At 54.1% G+C, this 19,781-nt stretch overlaps 2 protein-coding genes across 2 annotated transcripts in view; both read left to right on the top strand.

The window, feature by feature from the left end:
• The window catches only part of MYO9B (myosin IXB), a 92,719-nt gene extending 80,422 nt beyond the window's left edge, over nucleotides 1-12,297 (top strand). Inside the window, exons 25-39 of the mRNA XM_023738760.1 lie at nucleotides 2,096-2,229; nucleotides 2,441-2,631; nucleotides 4,728-4,826; nucleotides 4,931-5,104; nucleotides 5,348-5,386; nucleotides 5,525-5,636; nucleotides 6,226-6,299; nucleotides 6,843-7,035; nucleotides 7,229-7,357; nucleotides 7,598-7,703; nucleotides 7,923-8,054; nucleotides 8,307-8,430; nucleotides 9,499-9,632; nucleotides 10,661-10,788; nucleotides 11,297-12,297. Coding sequence (XP_023594528.1) covers nucleotides 2,096-2,229; nucleotides 2,441-2,631; nucleotides 4,728-4,826; nucleotides 4,931-5,104; nucleotides 5,348-5,386; nucleotides 5,525-5,636; nucleotides 6,226-6,299; nucleotides 6,843-7,035; nucleotides 7,229-7,357; nucleotides 7,598-7,703; nucleotides 7,923-8,054; nucleotides 8,307-8,430; nucleotides 9,499-9,632; nucleotides 10,661-10,788; nucleotides 11,297-11,313 — 1,786 coding nt within the window. The 3' untranslated portion in view covers nucleotides 11,314-12,297. The remainder of the gene's footprint in view (nucleotides 1-2,095; nucleotides 2,230-2,440; nucleotides 2,632-4,727; nucleotides 4,827-4,930; nucleotides 5,105-5,347; nucleotides 5,387-5,524; nucleotides 5,637-6,225; nucleotides 6,300-6,842; nucleotides 7,036-7,228; nucleotides 7,358-7,597; nucleotides 7,704-7,922; nucleotides 8,055-8,306; nucleotides 8,431-9,498; nucleotides 9,633-10,660; nucleotides 10,789-11,296) is intronic.
• Nucleotides 12,298-13,591: 1,294 nt separating this feature from the next.
• Nucleotides 13,592-16,336, top strand: USE1 (unconventional SNARE in the ER 1). The gene is made up of 8 exons (XM_023738814.1): nucleotides 13,592-13,732; nucleotides 14,028-14,077; nucleotides 14,203-14,281; nucleotides 14,371-14,523; nucleotides 15,007-15,019; nucleotides 15,440-15,467; nucleotides 15,744-15,918; nucleotides 16,154-16,336. The coding sequence occupies exons 1-8, from the start codon at nucleotides 13,592-13,594 to the stop codon at nucleotides 16,334-16,336; spliced, it is 822 nt and encodes a 273-aa protein (XP_023594582.1).
• The last annotated feature ends 3,445 nt before the right edge of the window (nucleotides 16,337-19,781 follow it).

Below are 19,781 nucleotides of genomic sequence, written 5' to 3'. Positions count from 1 at the left end.
TCAATATTCTTTTTTTTTTTTAATATTTTATTTTGTTTTCAGTTAAAGATTGTGTTCCCATTTGACAATTTCTACACAAGTTGTTCAGTGACATTAGTTACATTTTTCACAATGTATTAACATTCTCTTTGTGTTCTGGTTGTTCCGTTTCCAGTCCTCTAGTTTGCCTGTCCTCCTTATCTTCTCATCTTTGCTTTAAAGTAATTGTTGGCCTTTTGGTCTCATAGCTGGTTTTTTAATGGAGCACCATACTCACAGGTAATATTCTTTATTTTGTGTGCCACTCTGTTATTTCGCTAAAAGGTGACCTCGGGATACTTACAGTTCAAAGGTTGAGGAGTATCTCAGATAGGATGGTCTTATCATATGTCATAATACAGTATATCTCCTTAGGCTATAGCAAGGATATCAAGGCAAGCATAAATGTAATTTGACTTGAGTTTGCATACCAAAATAGTCTTTATCTTCACACTGTGCCTTTAACTAATTACCTTAAAAACGTACTATTAACTGCAGTCTGTACTTACGAGGCAATTAAAAGAACCACACATACACAATTATCATTATTGGAATTTGGTACAGAATGCAGCTGACCTGGACCAGGTTTTGTCTTTGAAAATATATACAGTAAAGGGTATTGCTAGATTCTGCTCAATTCTTACGTAGTTTATGCTCATTGTAGTATCTTATTCTAAACATAATATTAAGATCCTTATGTACCATGTTTTCCTCGAAGACTCTATAAACCCTCACATTTAAAAACTTAGTTCCCTCTTGTAACTGAATGTCATTATTCTCTTATATGCAATAAGTCAGTGTTTAGCATCCTATGTAAAATTAACTTTCGTATCTTGAGGGGGGAGAAAAAAGAGTATTTCAGGGCAGTAGTCTCAGGGAGTCCTCTAGTCTCAACTGGTCCAGTAAGTCTGGACTTTTTAAGAATTTCAATTCTCTTCCTCGTTTTTCTCCCATTCTGTCAGGGTCCATCTGTTGTGGCCCTGATCAGAACGGTCGGTAGCAGTAGCTGGGCACCATCTAGTCCTTCGGTCTCAGGGTAGATGAGACCGTGGCTCATGTAGACTATGAGCTCTGTGGACTAGTTTCTTCTCTGAGACTTTGGTTTCCTTTATATTCAGTATTCTTTGCCAACACCATAATGCATCAGTTCTTCTGTCTTCCCTTTTCATTGTCCATTCTAGCCATGTACCTGTATGAACATGTGAGGGGGCAGCTTATAGTTTTATTATGTTTATATGAAAATGAGGTCATGCTGTAACTTCCATTAAGATTTAGCATCTTGCTTTTTCTGGTAACTCCTGTCAGTTCCTACAAATCTGCCTTATTTTTAGTAGCATTTCCATCTCATCGATAATGAAGACAAGGGCTTGTTCTCTCTTTAGTAAGGTGGCCCTTTGTTTTCTCAAACTATTGAGCATTCAACGATCCCTGGTGGCACAGTGGTTAAACACCCATCAGTTCAAAACTACTAGCCACGCCATGGGAGAAAGATACGGCAATCTGCTTCCGTAAAGATTTACAGCCTTGGAAACCCTATGGGGCAGTTCTCTTCTGCCCTGTAGGGTTGCTATGAGTTGGAATCAACTCAGCGGCAACGGGTTTGGGGTTTTTTTTTGTACCGAGCATTTTTGTGGGCAGTGGTGGTTAAGTGGTAGAATTCTCTCCTTCCATGTGGGAGACCCAGCTTCAGTTCCTGGTGAATGCAGTTCATGAGCAGCCACCACCTGTCTGTCAGTAGAGGCTTATGTGTTGGCTGTGGTGCTGACCAGGTTTCAGCGGAGCTTCCAGACTGAGATGGACTAGGAAGAAAGGCCTGGTGATCTGCTTTTAAAAATCAGCCAGCAAAAACTCTATGGATCCCAATGGTCCAGTATGCAACCTATCATGGGGATGGTGCAGGACCAGGCAGCATTTCTTTCTGTTGTGCGTGGGTACACCGTGAGTTGGGGCTGACTCGATGGCAGCTCAGAACAGCAACAAATCACCTGTCCATGCTGTGCCAGTCAGAGAAAGACCAGGCCTCGTGTCCACTTCCATCTCCTGAGACATAAACCGGACCTCTCACCTTCTCCTGCAGGTCTGCGTTCAAGAGGCTCTTCCTGTATAAGAACAAGGATAAGAAGTATAGTCTGGAGGGTGTGGAGGAGGTGGAGAACACAGGATCTGGGCCCGCTGTACTGGAAGCTGCCACTTCGAAGAAGAGTCTAGAAGGTCAGGTGCCACAGCCTCAGGGGCCGGGGACAGAACCTCCAGGGACTATGGGGACATTGACCAGGGGCCATGGGCCAAGGGTACAGGGTGCTCCTTTGAGGTCCTGGTTCTGTGCAGCTGGTAACCTCTCTTTGTTCTGCTCGTCCCCCAGGGGGCTGGCTGCGTTCCTCACCCAGATCCCACCCTCACCTGCTGTCCTCCCCTCCCACAGCCCCCTCCAGCTCCCAGCACCGCCACCCGGCAGGAGAGAAGCCCGCCAAAGAGCCAGGAGGCAAAGGGAAGAAGAACCGAAACCTCAAGATCGGCAAAATCACGGTGTCTGAGAAGTGGCGGGAGTCGGTGTTCCGCCAGATCACTAACGCCAATGAGCTCAAGTACCTGGATGAGTTCCTGCTCAACAAGGTGGGCCTGGGCAGGGTGGCGGGGAGGGACAGACACCAGGCGGGGTACTCCACCAGACTTAGTGCATCAGGCATAGAAAATCCAGATCCAAAATTCCAACACACAGAAGGTTCTGGAAGCCAAGCGCTTATTCTAAAGTTTGGCACAAACTTCTTTTGGCAACCCTGGGTAGTGCAACACACTTAGCTGCTAACCAAAAGGTTGGCAGTTCTAGTCCCCCCAGAAGAGCCTCAGAAGAAAACTTCTAAAACATCAGCCGTTGAAAACCGGCCAGAGCACAGTTCTACTCTAACACACGTGGGGTCGACATGAGTCGGAATCGACTTGACAGCAGCTGGTTTAGTCTTTTGACAAAGCCTAACCTGGGTTCATGGGAGACAATTTATAGTCTGCGTTTCTCCCAATGTGAGCTTTTCTATTTCCCTGCAAAATATCAGTGAGTGTTTGTCTCAGTTACCTAGAGCTGCTCTAACACAAATACTACCAGCAGGTGGCTTTAAAGAATAGACAGTTATTGTCTCACAGTTCTGGAGGCTGGAAGTACGAATTCAGGACATTGGTGGGGTCATCTCTCTGCCAGCTCTAGGGGAGGGTCCTTGCTTTTCTCTTCCAGCTTCTGTAGCCCCGGCTGTTCTTTGCCTGTAGATATATCCTCACATGATGTCTTCCCCTTGTGTGACTCTGTTTCTGTGTCTGTTCTCCCTTTTTATAAAACACCACTCAGAAGGGATTAGGTTTAGGATCCACCCTACTCCAGTATGACTTCATGTTAACCTAAATAATAACATCTTCAGAGACATTATTTCCAAACGAGTTCATGTTCACAGGTACTGGGGTTAGGACTTGAACATATCCTTTTGTGGGACACAGTTAAACCCATAACAAGTATGTCCCACGTAAACAAGCATGGCTGGCACTTGGGGGTGTCCCCCACCTGGGCTGGAGGTAGACACTCAGGGTGATTCCTACAGATGGCACAGCATTGGAGAGCTTGCCAGGTCGGCGGTGCACTCATGGGGAGGCTAAAGGGTTGGGGGCCCCACAGAGAGCAGAGACACCATGAAAAGACCCAGCCTATTTGATGCAACCCCAGTCCTGGGTACAGCATCAAATGCCTGTGTGGGCTGCAGCAAGGGCGCAGGTGAAGCTGCAGTTCTCAGAGAGGGTGATTCTGACCCCAGGGGATACTGGGCAACATCTGGGGATGTTTTGGTTGTCTCAGCTGGGAGAGGGGCAGTGCTACTGGCATCAAGTGGGTGGAGGCCAGGGATGGTGCTCAACACCCTACAGTGCACAGGACAGCCATCACCACAGAGAAGGATCCGGCCCACGATGTCAGTAGTTTTAACCACTTGCCGTCGAGTCCACTCTGACTCACAACGACCCCGTGTGTGTCAAGGTAGAACTGGGCTCCACAGAGTTTTCAGTGGCTGATTTTTCAGAAGTAGATTGCCTAGCCTTTCATCTGAGTCACCTCTGGGTGGTCTCGAACTGCAGCCTTGCAGTTAGCAGCCAAGCACTTAACTGTTTGCACCACCCAGGGACTCCATATATCTAATAACAGTTTAATAGCCAGAACATATAAAGAACTACAACTGAACAACAAAAAGACAAATGACCCAGTCAAAAAATGGGCAAAAGACTTGAATAGACATTTCACCAAAAAGGATATACAAATGGCCAACAAGCACATCAGCATCAGTAATCATTAAAAAAACAAAACCAAACCAGTTGCCATTGAGTTGATTCCAATTCATGGTGACCCCATGTGTATCAGAGTAGAACTGTGCTCCACAGGGTTCTCAGTGGCTGATTTTTTGGAAGTAGCTCTCCAGGCCTTTCTTTCAAGGCACCTCTGGGTGGACTCAAACTGCCAAACTTCCAGTTAGTAGCCGAGCATGTTGACCATTTGCACCACTCAGGGACTCCATTGATAGTTCAAATCCCAAACGTACAAGATCGGCAACCCTGGGCCTGGCAGGCCAGCAGAACTAGATTTTTATCCAGGGCAGGACTAGGGATAAGACAAAGCCAAGACCAGGCTGGGTCCCCTTGAGCAAGCAGTGATGCATGACCAGCTCATCCCCTCCTCTCAGATCAACGACCTACGCTCCCAGAAGACCCCCATTGAAAGCTTGTTCATTGAGGCAACCGAGAAGTTCCGCAGCAACCTCAAAACCATGTACTCCGTGCCGGTGAGCAGCCCTCCACATTGCCCGGCCCCCTTCCCTGCTGCGCATCAAGGCCACAAGGTTCACGCACACGAGGCGGCTCACACGCCCATGGTGCCTCCTTCCAGAACGGGAAGATCCACGTGGGTTACAAGGACCTGATGGAGAACTACCAGATAGTGGTGAGCAACATGGCGGACGAGCGCGGCGAGAAGGACACCAACCCAGTGCTCAACCTCTTCCAGACCCTGCTGGACGAGTTCACCCGCGGGCACTCCAAGAGCGACTTTGAGGCCCCTAAGGTAGGCCCCAGGGCAGGCCCATCACCACCCCGCAGCGCCCTGGGTTACTGCTCTCCCAAGTCGGGATCTCCAGAGGGGGGAATGGGGACAGGGATGGGGATCGAGCTGCTGTCCTCTGGCCCACACCCTAGGGGGAGTCAAGGTCTCTAGATGTGGTCAGGGGGTACTGAGGGGCAGGTTGGGACACTCTGTCCCTCTGGCCCCTGTGGACGAGCCTCTCTGCCCCTTCTCCCCCTCCCACAGCAGAGCAAGTCTCAGAAGAAGCGGAAGCAGGAGCGTGCTGTGAGTGTGTGTCCGCCCCAGACAGCCTTAGCCCCGAGTCCTAAAGGCTTGGTCCTGAGGCCACAAGCCAGAGTGGGGGGCTGGGAGGAGCAGGAAGAAGGGGGCCCACTCAGCCACCTTCCCCTGCCTGCCCCCCAGGTGCAGCAGCACAACGGGCATGTGTTCGCCAGCTACCAGGTGAGCATCCCCCAGTCGTGCGAGCATTGCCTCTCCTACATCTGGCTCATGGACAAGGCTCTGCTGTGCACCGGTGAGCACCCCCTATGCAGCCCCCCACCACACACTCCCAGACACCCCCCATTACATGTAGCCAAACCACCCCCTGTGCATCCCTGAACTTCCCACTGCACATCCCGATCCCACCCATGTACCCCAAGCCCCCATCACACACTCCCCACCCTTACTGTATGCCTCCTAACCCTTCCACCACATGTAACCCAGACCCCCCAACTGAGTAGCCCTGACCCCTACGACACCCCCAGAGCTCCCCACTACATACCTCCAGACTCCCCATCATGCCCCCAACTGCCATTGTGCACCTTAACCCCCCACTGCATCCCCAGTCCCCTGCCATGCCTCCCAATAGACACCCCACCATATAACTCCCAATCCCCCATGCTTGTCCCCTACCCCCGCAGTGTGTCTCCAAACCCCACCATGTGCTGCTCCTGCCCAAACACAGTACTCCCCAGCCCTCGCATCACCCCTCTGACCCTCACTGCATGCCCCATAATCTCTACCATATGGCCCCCACCACTTGCCCCCAGCCCACCACTGACCCCCCCGCCACACACCCCTGGCCCCCTAGACTGCCTTTGACCTACTCTCTGGCCTCCTAGCGTGCAAGATGACCTGCCACAAGAAGTGTGGGTACAAGATCCAGACCTACTGCTACTACACGTGCAGGCAGGAGGTGAGGGCAGCAGGGGCTTAGAACCTTCCAGAATGATGCCCATTCCATCCAGAACCAGGTGCCTGGGGGAAGCCTGTGGAAAGAGATGTGAAGGAGTGGGTGTGCTCAGCAGGGGCAAGTGAGAGCGGGAGCAGGGCTGCTGCGGAGGGCTAGGGCTGCTTCTGTAGCTGCCATCCTCACGACTGGCTGTACCTCCACCTTTGTCTGCCCCCACATCCATCTGCCTCTCCCAGAACAGGCCTGCCCTTATGTGCATCTCAGACCCCGCCGCTGTTCCTTCCTCCTCCAGGGGACCCTGCGGTGGGGGAAGCCCTCACAGCGCAAGAGCTGGGTCACTGCTGTGGGTGCCGGGAGCCCTCTCCCCAGGAAGAGCCACCCAGGGATGCTCTAGGAGCTCCTGCAGGACCATGGGGCAGCTGCATGAGATGGATGAGGGATGGAGTTTATAGCGGTGGCTGTAGCCTGCAGAGAGGGAGGTCAGGAGGTGGCTGTGGAGAACAGGCCCTGAGCCGGATCTTGCCCTGCCCTGCTTCCACGCTGCAGGTGGAGCCAGGCGCAGAACCGGGCCACTTCGGCGTGTGCGTAGACAGCCTGACCAGCGACAAGGTCTCGGTGCCCGTCGTGCTGGAGAAACTTCTGGAACATGTGGAGATGCACGGCCTGTACACTGAGGGCCTCTACCGCAAGTCGGGCGCCGCCAACCGCACACGGGAGCTACGACAGGCGCTGCAGACAGGTGGGCCCTGCAGACGGGTAGATAATGCGGGCAGGTGGGTGCTGCGAGCAGCTAGGCACCACAGATGAATAGGACTTGTGGACAGTAGGCACTGCAAACAGGTGGGCACTGTGGACAGCTAGGCTTGCGAACAGGTAGGTGTGGACAGGTAGTCACCTGACCTCCTCACCCGCCCTGCCTCCCTCCCCTGCAGACCCCGTGGCGGTCAAGCTGGAGAACTACCCCATTCACGCTATCACGGGAGTCCTGAAACAATGGCTACGTGAGCTGCCTGAGCCCCTCATGACTTTTGCCCAGTATAACGACTTCCTCCATGCTGTTGGTGAGTCCCCGGGCTGGAGCTGCAAGCCTGAACTAGGGACTCGCTGGGGGATGGGCAGGGCAGCAGATGGGGCTGGGCTGGGGAGGGGAGGGGGCAGAGCCAGGAAGGGCTGGGAGGTGGGCGGGACCAGGGCTGAGCACTCCCGGTTCTAGCCGAGCTTGGGAGGCCGCAGCTGGGTGGGATTGAGGGGGGCTCGGAGGGGCTTCAGGGCGCTGACCCTTACCACCCTACTTCCTGTAGAGCTGCCTGAGCGACAGGAGCAGCTGGCTGCCATCTACGCTGTCCTGGACCACCTGCCTGAGGCCAACCACAACTCCCTAGAGCGGCTCATCTTCCACCTTGTCAAGCAAGTGCCCCCTACCCTCGCCCTGGGTGGTTTGGGGACCCTTCCACCTTCCTGCCTCGTCAGGGCAGGGCCGTATTGGGGAGGGGGTGCCTGCGTGCTTTGAACATTCTCCACCGCTGGGCTGAGAGCAGTCCTTTCCTGCGGGTGACTCCAGGGTTCGTGTCTGGGCACAGCTCCCTGGGCCTGGGGGTGCCGCCTTCATGCCACCCGCCCCCGCAGGGTGGCTCTGCTCGAGGATGTGAACCGCATGTCACCTAGTGCCCTGGCCATCGTCTTCGCGCCCTGCCTGCTGCGCTGCCCCGACACCTCTGACCCGCTGACCAGCATGAAGGATGTGCTGAAGATCACCACGTGAGTGCCTGCCCACCCTGGATTCCACGGCCACAGGGACGCAGATCACAGTCCTTCGCTGCTGAACGTGACCCACTGTACAGGGAAAAGTCCCGGCACATGGAGACACCCAGGAGTGGTCGCAGAGCTGCAGAGCTGTAGCTGTGGGGTTGTACACAGCACTTGCAGGGCTTAGGGGGGAGCACGGGGGTCTCTGGGCCCCCTTCTTGCCCCCTGGCTGTGTCTGAGTCCCCTTCGTGGCCTCACGCACAGGTGCGTGGAGATGCTGATCAAGGAGCAGTTGCGAAAGTACAGGGTGAAGATGGATGAGATTAGCCAGCTGGAGGCTGCTGAGAGTCTCGCCTTCCGCAGGCTCTCGCTGCTGCGGCAGAACACTGTGAGCAAGGGGCGCAGGGGTGGGCAGGGGCTGGGAGTAGGGCCTGATGGAGGGTCTGGGGTTGGAGGGGTGGGTGACATGGGAGTCTGGGGGTGGGCCAAGGGATAGGGGAAGCTGGTGCTGCGGAAAGACTAAGTGGGGAAGCCAGGGGTCCATCTGAGTGTCAGAGTGCTGGGCTGTGCCAGGGGCATGGGGACTGAGTCAGGGCTGGGCAGGGCCAGGGAACCAGGTCAGGGGACTAGAGAGCCAGGGCTAGTCTGGGGAAGGAGGGCATGCTCCGCCCGGGGCTGCCTGGCTGGGAACCTCGACTCCGGGCTTCTATCCATCAGCCCCCATCCATCCCCAGGCAGCGCTAGGTCGACTCCCTCTCTAGGGCAAAGAGGGTGCAGCGACCCCTATTCGTGGCTGGGTTCATCATCAGCCTATTTTTGCTGGCCTGGCCTCGCCCACAGGGGAAACACCCCCGCAGCAGCAGGGCGGGGGTGGGGTAAGAACGCTCTGCCTGTCCAGGCAGCCGACTCAGTCCCCCACCTTGTGCCCTGTGGTCACCCTTCCTTCATCTTTCCCCCAGCCATGGCCTCTCAAACTGGGGTTCTCATCTCCCTACGAGGGGGTCCTGGTATGTACGCATGGGGGACCACAGTGCATGCCTCCCCTACTTCGGTGCAAGCTGAGCTCCCCTTGACCCTGGGGTCCTCGTAGGCTAGACTGCACCCTAACCTTCCAGAAGTGCATGCTGGGGGCAGCCCCTTGCCACCCCTGGAGAAGGGGCACTCACGCCTCCACATCACAACTAACCCCACAAGCTGCTTACATCCCCCTTTAGCCACCTCAGGCATTAACCCCACCAACCAAGGCACTGGCCGGTTTAAAAATGGTTAAGCACTCAACTGCTACCCAAAAGGTTAACAATTCAAACCCACTCAGTGGTGCCATGGAAGAAATGCCTGGCAATCTTCCAAAAGTTCACAGCCTTGAAAGCCCTATGGAGCAGTTATACTCTGCACACATGGGTTCGCCGTGAGTCAGAATCAACTTGATGGCAACTAACAATAATACCTCTTTCAGAACAAGAGCCCCAAAGCTTGCCCAGAGGAGCTGGGTGTGTTGCCTGAGGAGGAGGCAGCCGTGGCAGCTGGGGATGATGAGGACCGCGAGAAGGAGATCCTCATGGAGCGCATCCAGTCCATCAAGGAGGAGAAGCAAGTGTCCTGTGGTCGCCAGGGTGGCTGGTGGTGGGCTCCATCCTGGGGGAAGGGGGTCCTTGTAGTCCCCACTGTCCTCACTGCCTAAACCCTGTGCCTGCCCACAAGGCCCCAGGGTAGCTCACAAGGAGGGCAGGGGCAGTGCCCAGCTTTTTCTTTAAGTTGGTGTCTGCTAGGACAGTCGATTGTCGCCCAATCAAAGGGCAAGGGGATGCTGTTAAAAGTGATACTGCGGAGTCCCTGGGTGGGGCAAACAGTTAAGTGCTCAGCTGCTAACGAGAAGATTGGGGTTTAAACCCACCCAGACACACTTTGGAAGAAAGGCCAGGCAGTGTACTTCCATTAAGACTACAGCCAAGAATCCTCTAGGGGAGGATAACCTGAAGTTACATTTCAAAGAGGAAGCTTCCAGGTCCTTGAGTTAACACCTTAGGTTTGCATTAGTTTTCACAGACAAAGAAAGAATTTACAATGGCAAGTTATCTAAAGTGAATTCTGAAAGAACAGGGGAGGAGGGAAGCTTCAAGAAAAGTCATGTTCCTAGCACATCTAGGATCAGGGAGACCAAGATTCAGACCTGCTACCATCAGAGCCCCTGGGTGGCAGCTCGAACCCATGCAGCAGGCACCTCGGAAGAAAGGCCTGGTGATCAGCTTTCTAAAGGTCACAGCCATAAAAACCCTATGGAGCTGGCTCCAGCATGTCCCACAGGGACATAACTGGCACACATGGGGTTGTGGTGGGTTGGAGTCAACATAACAGCAACTGGTTTGGTTTCTGGCTTTCCCGAGTTCAGCATAAACCAATTTAAATGCTCAGGCACAGTATCTACTTCTTTGTGACTTGATTTAAAAAAGAAAATACACAAACGTGATGTCAGAACAGGTGGAAACTCTGGTCTTGGGAAGGTGGAGAGTTAACAGTGCATGCAAAGGCCCTGTGGTGTCAGCTCAGGTTTGGGCTCAGAACTGGGAGGGGCCGGGGCATTCCACAGGGCGACCTTGAACCCCTCACCCCGTTCCCAGGGAGGACATCACCTACCGGCTGCCTGAGCTTGACCCGCGCGGCTCAGATGAGGAGAACCTGGACTCTGAGACATCAGCTAGCACAGAGAGTCTGCTGGAGGAGCGGGCCGGACGGGGGGCCGCGGAAGGTCAGTATTAAGGTAGTGTGCGCTTTCTTCCTTCCCGTCCGCCCGAGCAAGGTGGGGCTGTAGTGTGGAGCTGCGCTGACCCTGCCATCTGTCTCCCAAGGGCCCCTCGCGCCTGCTCTCCCCTGCCCCGGTGCACCTGCCCCGAGCCCCCTCCCCGTGGTGGCCGCGGTGGCAGCCCCTCCACAACGCAGGCTGTCGTCCTTCGCGACGGTCCGAGTGAAGACCCCCCGGCGCACGCCCATCATGCCTATGGCCAATATCAAGTTGCCTCCCGGCCTGCCCGCCTACCTGCCTGGCCAGGCAACCCAGACCCGCGAGTCCTGGGTCTCTGTGCGGCGCCGTGAGCCACCAGCCCACCGCCCAGACCTGGTGCACTCAGTGTACATGGCGCCCGGCGCTGAGCTGCCCGCGCAGGCTGCCCGCCAGGCCCTGGATGAGGAGGAACGGCCCCCCGGCGCCAAGCGGAGGTACTCAGACCCCCCGACATACTGCCTGCCCCCCGCCCCAGACCAGGCGAACAGCTGAGGGCTGCAGCTGGCCAAGCCCAGGCGTCTAAGGACAGCCCAGTACGGAGAGAGTGGATCCACTGAGCGTGCAGGACATGCTGGAGCCAGGTCCGGATGCCTCGCTGCAGCGCCAGCGTCGGTTTTCTAGAAGGATCCAGAAGAGTGCCGCGCACGTGTGGTCCAAGATGCGCACTGGCACAGTGCGGGGCCCAGCAGGGAGCAGCGAATCAGGCCACCTCTGCCTCCCTCCCCTATGGCTGTCCCGCCCAGTCCCCGCGGGAGGCCCCACGTGGCCACCTCCGCTTTGTACGTTTTGATGGTAACTTCGTTTGTACATGGTTTACATAACTTGAAACTGTAACAGCCTTAACGGGAGACCAAATCGTTTTTTGTTTTGTTTTTATAAATATATGTATATGTAAAAACTTGTATGTTAACCCTGTGCATCCTCCTTGAACCTGGACGCGAGTCGCCAGTGGAGTAGACGGGTGCCGACACGAAGCCACGCTCCGGAATCGCAGGCCAGCGCTGTGGCCGGATTGGGGTCATTGGGTCATCGGGCCTTTGGAGGATGTGGACACTTGGAGCATCTGGCAGTGCTGAGGACCTTGCAGATGTGCCCGGCTCCACAGGCACCTCACGTCGTCGTGGAGTGTTGGAGCCGTCTGTGGGTTCAGGGGTCTCCGCACGATCCAGGACGCCAGGCAGGAGTGGCCTCTGCCTGTGGCACCACCAGACCTCACCTCCCCCGGAGTCAGGTCCCGGCGGGACAAGCGTGGCCAGGCTCTCTGTGTCTGCTGTGCTCTGGACACAGCTCCCTCTTGCTCCTGGCCCCTGTAGCACAACAGGAGTGGCCTGCCTCGGGGCTTCTCCAGGTGAGGCCTGTGGTTTCACATCCCTGGCAGTCAATAGTGGCAACTTGGGGGATTCGGGGAGTGGGGTTCTTTCTCCCAGGCTCAGCCCCCTCCCCCAGTTACCTTGACACGTGAAATAAAGAAAAAGTGCCTGAGACATGTTTGTGTGTGACTCCTGTCTTCAGGGCTGGGCTGGAGGGGAGGGGGCTGCAGGAGGGTGGGGTCAAAGAGGAACGCCGGGCGGCGGATGGTGCTTCGTGGCCCGTAGTGGTGGGACGACACGCTTGATCCGTCAGCAGATGCTGTTTGGGTGACTTGCTCAACGGCTCAAGGGGGTAGTTATCGATCGGGAAAGAGGGTGGGGAGCGGGGAGCACCTGCAGAGCCTCATCCAGCAGGGGCCGTCTCCTGTTGCCCCACTTTACCAGTGGGGAAACTGAATCTCACCAAACTGAAGCTCACTGCCTAGGCGTCTGCCTAGCTGGAGCTTGTCACCCTAAATGTCACCTGCAGGGTCCCCCAACCCCGCAGAGCCAGAAGCAACCGCCCTGCAGAGGGGCTTGCAGGCTACAATCCGGTAGGTGGGGCTGGTGGGCTGGGGTGGGGGATGGTGTGGACCGAAGCCCAAGTCGCTCTGGGCCCAGAGGGAGAGGAAAACTCTGCAACTAGCCAACGCTGCTGTGTGCCAGGCCTAGGCCCTCGGCTCTTCCCAGTGGCTGCGCAAGGTGGAGTTTCCTGTCCCTTTCATTCCAGATGGGAAAGACACACCCCAGTGGTCCAGGCCTCAGCCAAGGCCACCCAGCAGGAAGGAGAGGACGAAGAGAGGGTGGGGGCAGAAGCTGCCCTGTCTGGCTCTGGAGACCGGCTCTAAAGCCCTTTTCTTTACCCGCCCTGGGTTTGGTCTCCCCCTCGGTATTTTGCAAGGACACCGGTCCCATCAGTGTTGTGGAGCACCCTGCTCACCCCGTCCATTCCAGGAGGTGGTTCTGCAGGCCTGGGGAGCTCGCAGGACAGAGTGTGCAGAAGTACAGATGGGCTCCTCTTACAGACAATAAAACCAGGGAGGAGGAATCCTCAGATTCCAAAGACCCGGGCCAGGGCCTCTCCCCCACTAGAAAGCAAGGAAGGCTGCCTGGAGGCGGAGGAGTTCAGCAGGGTAACAACCCAGGCAAGAGTGGGTGTTGGGGAAACATTTTGAGCAGGGAGGAACGGAATGAGCAGAAAGAGCGTTGCAGGCCGTGCTGACACCAGCTGACCAGTTCCCTCCAACTCTTCAGGAAAGGCTTAGACCCTCGCGAAGCCAAGCAAGCAATTCAGCTCTGGATAAACGTGGACGGGACGGCGCCTCTCCTCGAAACAAGGGATTACTTCCGCCCTAAACAAACATGGACCAGAAAACACCGGCAGAAAAAAATAAAAGAAGGTACTTCCGCCCTTCCTTAAGATGGCCCAGGCGGAAAAGGCGGAGCATCGCTCGGTGGTGATGGCGGCGTCGAGGCTAGAGCTGAATCTGGTGCGGCTGCTGTGCCGCTGCGAGGCGATGGCGGCGGAGAAGCGGGACCCGGACGAGTGGCGTCTGGAGAAGGTGAGAGGGGCCCGCGCTGCCGCCACATAAATCCCAACTCCCAGAGGCTGGTCTCCGGAGCTAGCGGCCACCTTGCCCAACTCCCCCTCCCCAACAGCCTCCCTGGCCTCGCCCCTTCCGGTCGGCCCCCACGTCCACCTGTAGCTCCGCCTCCGTTCCTGAGACTCCGCCCCTCCCGCTCGCCACGCCTCCTTGACGTTTGGCTCCTCCCTGGTCCTGCCCCTTACCCTGGCTCTGACTCCTACAAGTGGGACCTGGTTGGCGGGACAGCTGACATCCCATTTTCTCTTCCCAGTACGTGGGGGCCCTGGAGGACATGTTACAGGCCTTGAAGGCCCAGGCGAGGTGAGTGCAGGCGACCCTCAGAGGTTTCAAACACAGGGGTTGGGGGCACAGGAGAGCCGGCTGGGACCCTCCCCTGGGGCTGGGGACGGTGGACAGATTTTCTTTTTCCTCTTGTCGCCTCCCAGTAAACCAGCCTCCGAGGTGATCAATGAATACTCTCGAAAGGTGGACTTTCTGAAGGGGATGCTGCAGGCAGAGAAGCTGGTGAGCCGGACACCTCTGCCGTCCCTATTATGCTCCCCCCGTCTCTGGGACCCACCCCTTCTGTGATCCCTCTTCCTATGTCTCTTCAGACCTCATCCTCAGAGAAGGCACTAGCCAACCAGTTCCTAGCTCCCGGCCGTGTGCCAACCACAGCCCGGGAACGGGTGCCTGCCACGAAGACAGTACATCTACAGTCGAGGGCGAGGTACACCGGCGAGATGCGGAGTGAGCTGCTAGGCACGGTAGGGCCCTTTCCAAGTCCCTGGAACCCTCTCGGGCTGGGGGTTCCAGAATGACAAATACTGTCAGGTACAAGCACCTTAGAAGGCCCAACAGCCTCTTCCCTGGTGCCAGGTGAGAGGTATTGTGGACAGGGTTTTGCTGGATGAATAGTTCGAGGTAGAAGGCCCGCACCTAGTTACATCCCAGAGCTGGCCAGAGCAGAGTTCAACTGCTGGCTTGCCACTTACCACAGGATGGGCAAGTTCATTCCTCCTATAAAATGGAATGACAAGTGCTTTTCTGAGCATTTTATATCAGTCAGCTCACTCTTACAAAGTAGGACCTGTAGTTGTTGCTAGCTTATAGATGAGGAAATTGGGACTCAGAGGTCACAGGGCTTGCCCAGGGCCCCGACTGAGGATGGGGAGGGTCTGAGAGCAGAAAGGACAAGTTTGGGGGCAGGATAGAGTAGTTGACTTTATGTCTCTCTCTTTTCCATGCAGGACTCTGCTGAGGGTGAGTTACCCTGAACAGAACAGGATTCAAAGCCCAACTGCCTGGGGCAAGACCCTACTGCTCCACGTCCCTGGGGCCCAGCCTGTTTCCCACAGGGACTTCCACAGCCCAGGGAGGGTGTCCCTGGGGGCATCATTAAGTCAGGCCTGGAGTGAGGGTCTGAGGCAGAGGAGGCGGCCCTGGAGGAGACAGGGCTTGTCTAGGAGGGTCCTGGGAAGCCCAGATGGCAGTGGGAAATGCTTCCAAGACGAGGAGCATTCAAGCTGGGGCTTTGAAGCATTGTCAGGAGCCCACTAGGCAGCAGACGAGATAGGGAATGGCATCCTGAGTAGGAGGCATAGTAACAGGCAAAGGCCGGGGGGCTTGAAAGCTGGAAACCAATCCTCCCCCTTCTTCCTGCATGTCCTGTTCCGCTTGCAGAGCCTAGGCTGGACATAAGGAAACGAACGTGAGTGTCTCTGGACCCCCAGCAGTGTACGTATGGGTAGAGGGAGATGGGCAAACTGGGGGCCACTGAGGCACCTCAGGGCTCTAAACAACCCATCAGAAGCCACTTTCTGGAGATGCTTTTCCCAGAAGCTGAAGCTAAGAAGGGGAAACTAAGGCCCCAAGTATGGGGCAGTAGCTGGAGCTGTGGCCTCTGGGCTCCCTGCAAACATGGCAGTCTCTTCCCCTCTCCCACCCCACCTCTTATGCCCACCTGTCCACCCATGTGTGGTGCCAGCGGGGTGACAGGGCCCAGGCCAGTGGATGAGAAGCAGTCGGCAGCTGAGCTAGACCTCGTCCTCCAACGACACCAGAATCTCCAGGAGAAACTGGCGGAGGAGATGCTCGGGCTCGCCCGGAGTCTCAAGACCAATACGCTGGCCGCTCAGAGCGTGATAAAGAAGGATAACCAGGTGCGGGGACTCTGGGGACCCTCCCACCACTGTCCTAGGGTCTCACAGAAGGCTTCCCAGCAGAGGGGCATTGTGGTTGGAGTTTTGGTGGATGGATAGGAGTCAGGTAGAAGACAAAAATGGCATTCCCAGTGGGGCACAGAGCACCAAGAGGTACATGCCTGGCTCAGGGCAGTAGAGAGAGGCTAGATGTGGTCCCCATCCTTTTGACATTCTCTCCACCCTATGCACACAGACCCTGTCACACTCTCTCAAAATGGCTGACCAGAACCTGGAGAAGCTGAAGACAGAGTCGGAACGACTGGAGCAGCACACACAGAAGTCGGTCAACTGGCTGCTCTGGGCCATGCTCATCATCGTCTGTTTTATCTTCATCAGCACGATTCTCTTCATCCGTATAATGCCCAAACGCAAATAAAGCCTGGCCTGGCCCACCTTGTCTGCCCTCTCTCTGACCCCTGCCCCAGAGTCCCCTTTGGGGTGAGCTACAAGGTGGGATCGTCTTGAGAGGTCTGTGGGAGCCACAGAGAGTGTGTGAGCAGGCGAGGGAGGTCAGTCCCCCCCACTAAGAACCACTCTTGGTGCCTGCCGCACGCCAGACAAGACTGGGCCCCGTGAGACCCTAGGGAGCCCCCAGTCTTGGAGAGTCATAGTCAGACATGATACTTTGAACCTTGTGGGGTTAGTGGGGCAGGAGTATGGGACAGGGTCCAGGGGACCGGGGGGGGTTGGGGAGAGTAGGGCTGTGCCTGGAGGTCTGCCTGGAGGAGAGGGCATCTGTGTGGGGCCCTCCTTGGGATTAAAGGTGGTAATTTAGAGAAAGAGTTCAGCCCAGCATCAGCCACAGCCTAAGCTCTCATTGTACCAGGTCCTTTACACAGTCAGCGAACACTCATGGGTCATGTCTAGTGCTGGGCACAGGGGCTCAGCAGAGATCCTCCCCTCCCCAGGTCATCATCTGACCATTTCAGAGGAGAACTGAGTGGGGACTGGAGTTGAACTGAAGAAGGAGGTCAGAGAATGTGGGAGTGGGGAGACTTGGGGGAAGGTTGGGAAGTGTGGGGGGCAGGGTTCATCCCACTTGCACTATAGATGTTGGGCACAGCCTGTGAGGCGAATGACGAAGGAAGCTTGGTGAGGCGGGTGGGCGTGCACCATGTTCATAGAGGTGTCTGACCCAGACCTGTGGGAGCGTGGGCAGGTCTTGTGGAGACAGGTACTTTTGATGGAGGTGACCCCATCAACAGGAGTGCAAATCCCTCAGGTAGAACTTTCTGAAAGCACCAGTGGCAGCTTCTTAAAAGTCAATCATAAGAAAGGAGGCTTGCACCTGCAGTACGGGGGTGTTTCAACATCAGGAAGTCTGTTAATAGAATTTAACACATAAATGCATCAGAGGAAAATATCCCAAGTGCTGAAATAGCATTTATACGGTTCGGCATCCATGACTCAAAGTTTTCTAATAAAAACAGAATATTGTAATTGTTAGCTGCCATCGAGTTGGCCCCAACTCATGGCGACCCCATGCACAATGGAATGAAACGCTGCCCAGTCCTGCACCATCCCCATGATTGATTGCAGCTTGGACCATCGGGATCCATAGGGTTTTCATGGGCTGATCTTCAGAAGTTGATTGCCAGGCCTTTCTTCTTAGTTCATCTGAGTCTGGAAGCTCCCCTGAAACCTGTTCAGCATTCTAGCAACAACTAAGCCTCCACTGATAGATGGGCGGTGGATGCACATGAGGTGCATTGGCTGGGAATCAAACCTAGGTCTCCTTCATATTGTTGTTAGGTGGCATCAAGTCAGTTCTGACTCATAGCGACCCTTTGCACAACGAAACAAAACACTGCCCGGTCCTGCGCCATCCTCACAATCGTTATGCTGGAGCCTATTGTTGCAGCCACTGTTGAATCCATTTGTTGAGGGTCTTCCTCTTTTCCGCTGACCCTCTACTTTACCAAGCATGATGTCCTTCTCCAGGGACTGGTCCCTCCTAATGACATGTCCAAAGTATGTGAGACTGTAGTCTTGCCATCCTTGCTTCTAAGGAGCGTTCTGGCTGTCCTTCTCCAGCACAGAAGGTGAGAATTCTACCACTGAGCCACCACTGCTCTTAGTTAAAAAAATAATAATAATAAAGGTGGGTATTTTCCTAACTTAACTGAGAAATATCAAGCCAACAGCAGCATTGACTTTAACAGGCAAATACTGAAGTTTGGCCGATGGTCCCCCATGCTCATGATTTAAGATTGTTCTGGAGGTACTCTTGTTGTTAGGTGCCGTCAAGTCACTTCCAACTCATAGCGACCCTATGTACAACAGAACAAAATGTTGCCCGGTACTGCATCATCCTCACAATCGTTGCTATATTTGAGTCCACTGTTTAGCCATTGTGTCAGTCCATCTTGTTGAAGGTCTTCCTCTTTTTCTCTGACCTTCTACCTGGAAGTACTAGTCAATGCAATTAGACAAGAAAAAGAAATGAGCTGTAAAAATGAGAAAAGAAACAAATTGAATAAAAAGCCATTTCAATAAGAGAATTCAGGAGCCTAGCAAGAACCATAATGGATATTTAAAAAATAATTTTATATATGAAGAAACCCTGCAAAATATATTGGGAGATGGCATTTATAACAGCAAAACAAAAGATACACTATCTTGTTAAACTAATTTCTTTGCTATATGAAGAACTCCTAAAAATTAATAAGAAAAAAAAAAAGGTTGGCAGAATATGAACAGGAAAAGAAGTACAAATCGTTTTTAAACTTTGTCACTCATCAGATTAGCCAGGATTTAAAACCTGAAAATACACTTGAGGGGAGTCTATGGGAACACTGGTGCTGGCAAGGTTGTGGGAAAACCAGCTTTCTCTCACTGCTGGTGGGAGCGTAAATGGTGCAACCTTGTTGAGGAAAAATTTGGCGATATCTTTTCAAATTTAAAATGCACAGTTTCCAGTCCCTGATGGAGCAGGGGAAAAGTGCGGAGCAGAACTCAAATTTACGTAAAAAGACCAGGCTTAATGGTCTGACTGAGACTGGAGGAACTCCCGAAACCATGGCCTCTGGATGCTCTGTTAACCCAGAACTAAAACCATTCCCGAAGCCCACTCTTCAGACAAAGATTAGACTGGATTATAAAACATAAAATAATACTCGTGAAGAGTGTGCTTCTTAGTTCAAGCAGATACATGAGACCAAATAGGTGGTTCCTGTCTGGAGGCAGGATGAGACGGCATGAAGTGTGCTGTCACATTATAGAGAATGCAACTACTGTCACACAATATGTGTATAAATTTTAGTATGAGAAATTAACTTGAGCTGTAAATTTTCACCTAAAACACAATAAAATAAAATGCACAAGTTCCTTTGCCCTGTGATGCCACTTCTAGGAATATATCCAACAGATACTCCTTCCTCATATGCCCAAAGAAATCTGTAAACAGATATTTTCTGCAGTATCATTTGTAGTGAGAAGAATATCTCTATTGCCATCGAATTAGGATGTCTCCGGAAGGAGACACAACTGCTGACAGCGCTGGGAAAGGGCTGGGTGTCTTTTCTAGTGTTTGAATTTTCTGCCTCCACTGATTATTATTATTATTTTTAATCCACTAATTATTTTTAAAAGTATTTTTAAAGTATAATTGTTGAGACCGTCCTGACAGGGAACACAACAGAGAGTCCCTGATGGAGCAGGAGAAAGGTGGGGTGCAGAACTCAAATTCTAGTTAAGAAGACCAGACTTAATGGTCTGAGACTGGAGGAACCCCAGAAAGCATGGCCCCTGGATTCTCTACCAGCCCAGAACTAAAAAATTTCTGAGGCCAACTCTTCAGACAGGGATTGGACTGGACTGTG

Source organism: Trichechus manatus, unplaced genomic scaffold, assembly GCF_000243295.1.
Source record: "Trichechus manatus latirostris isolate Lorelei unplaced genomic scaffold, TriManLat1.0 scaffold00122, whole genome shotgun sequence".
NCBI classification, from domain to species: Eukaryota; Metazoa; Chordata; class Mammalia; order Sirenia; family Trichechidae; genus Trichechus; species Trichechus manatus.
This window is presented reverse-complemented; position numbering and strand designations above follow the sequence as displayed.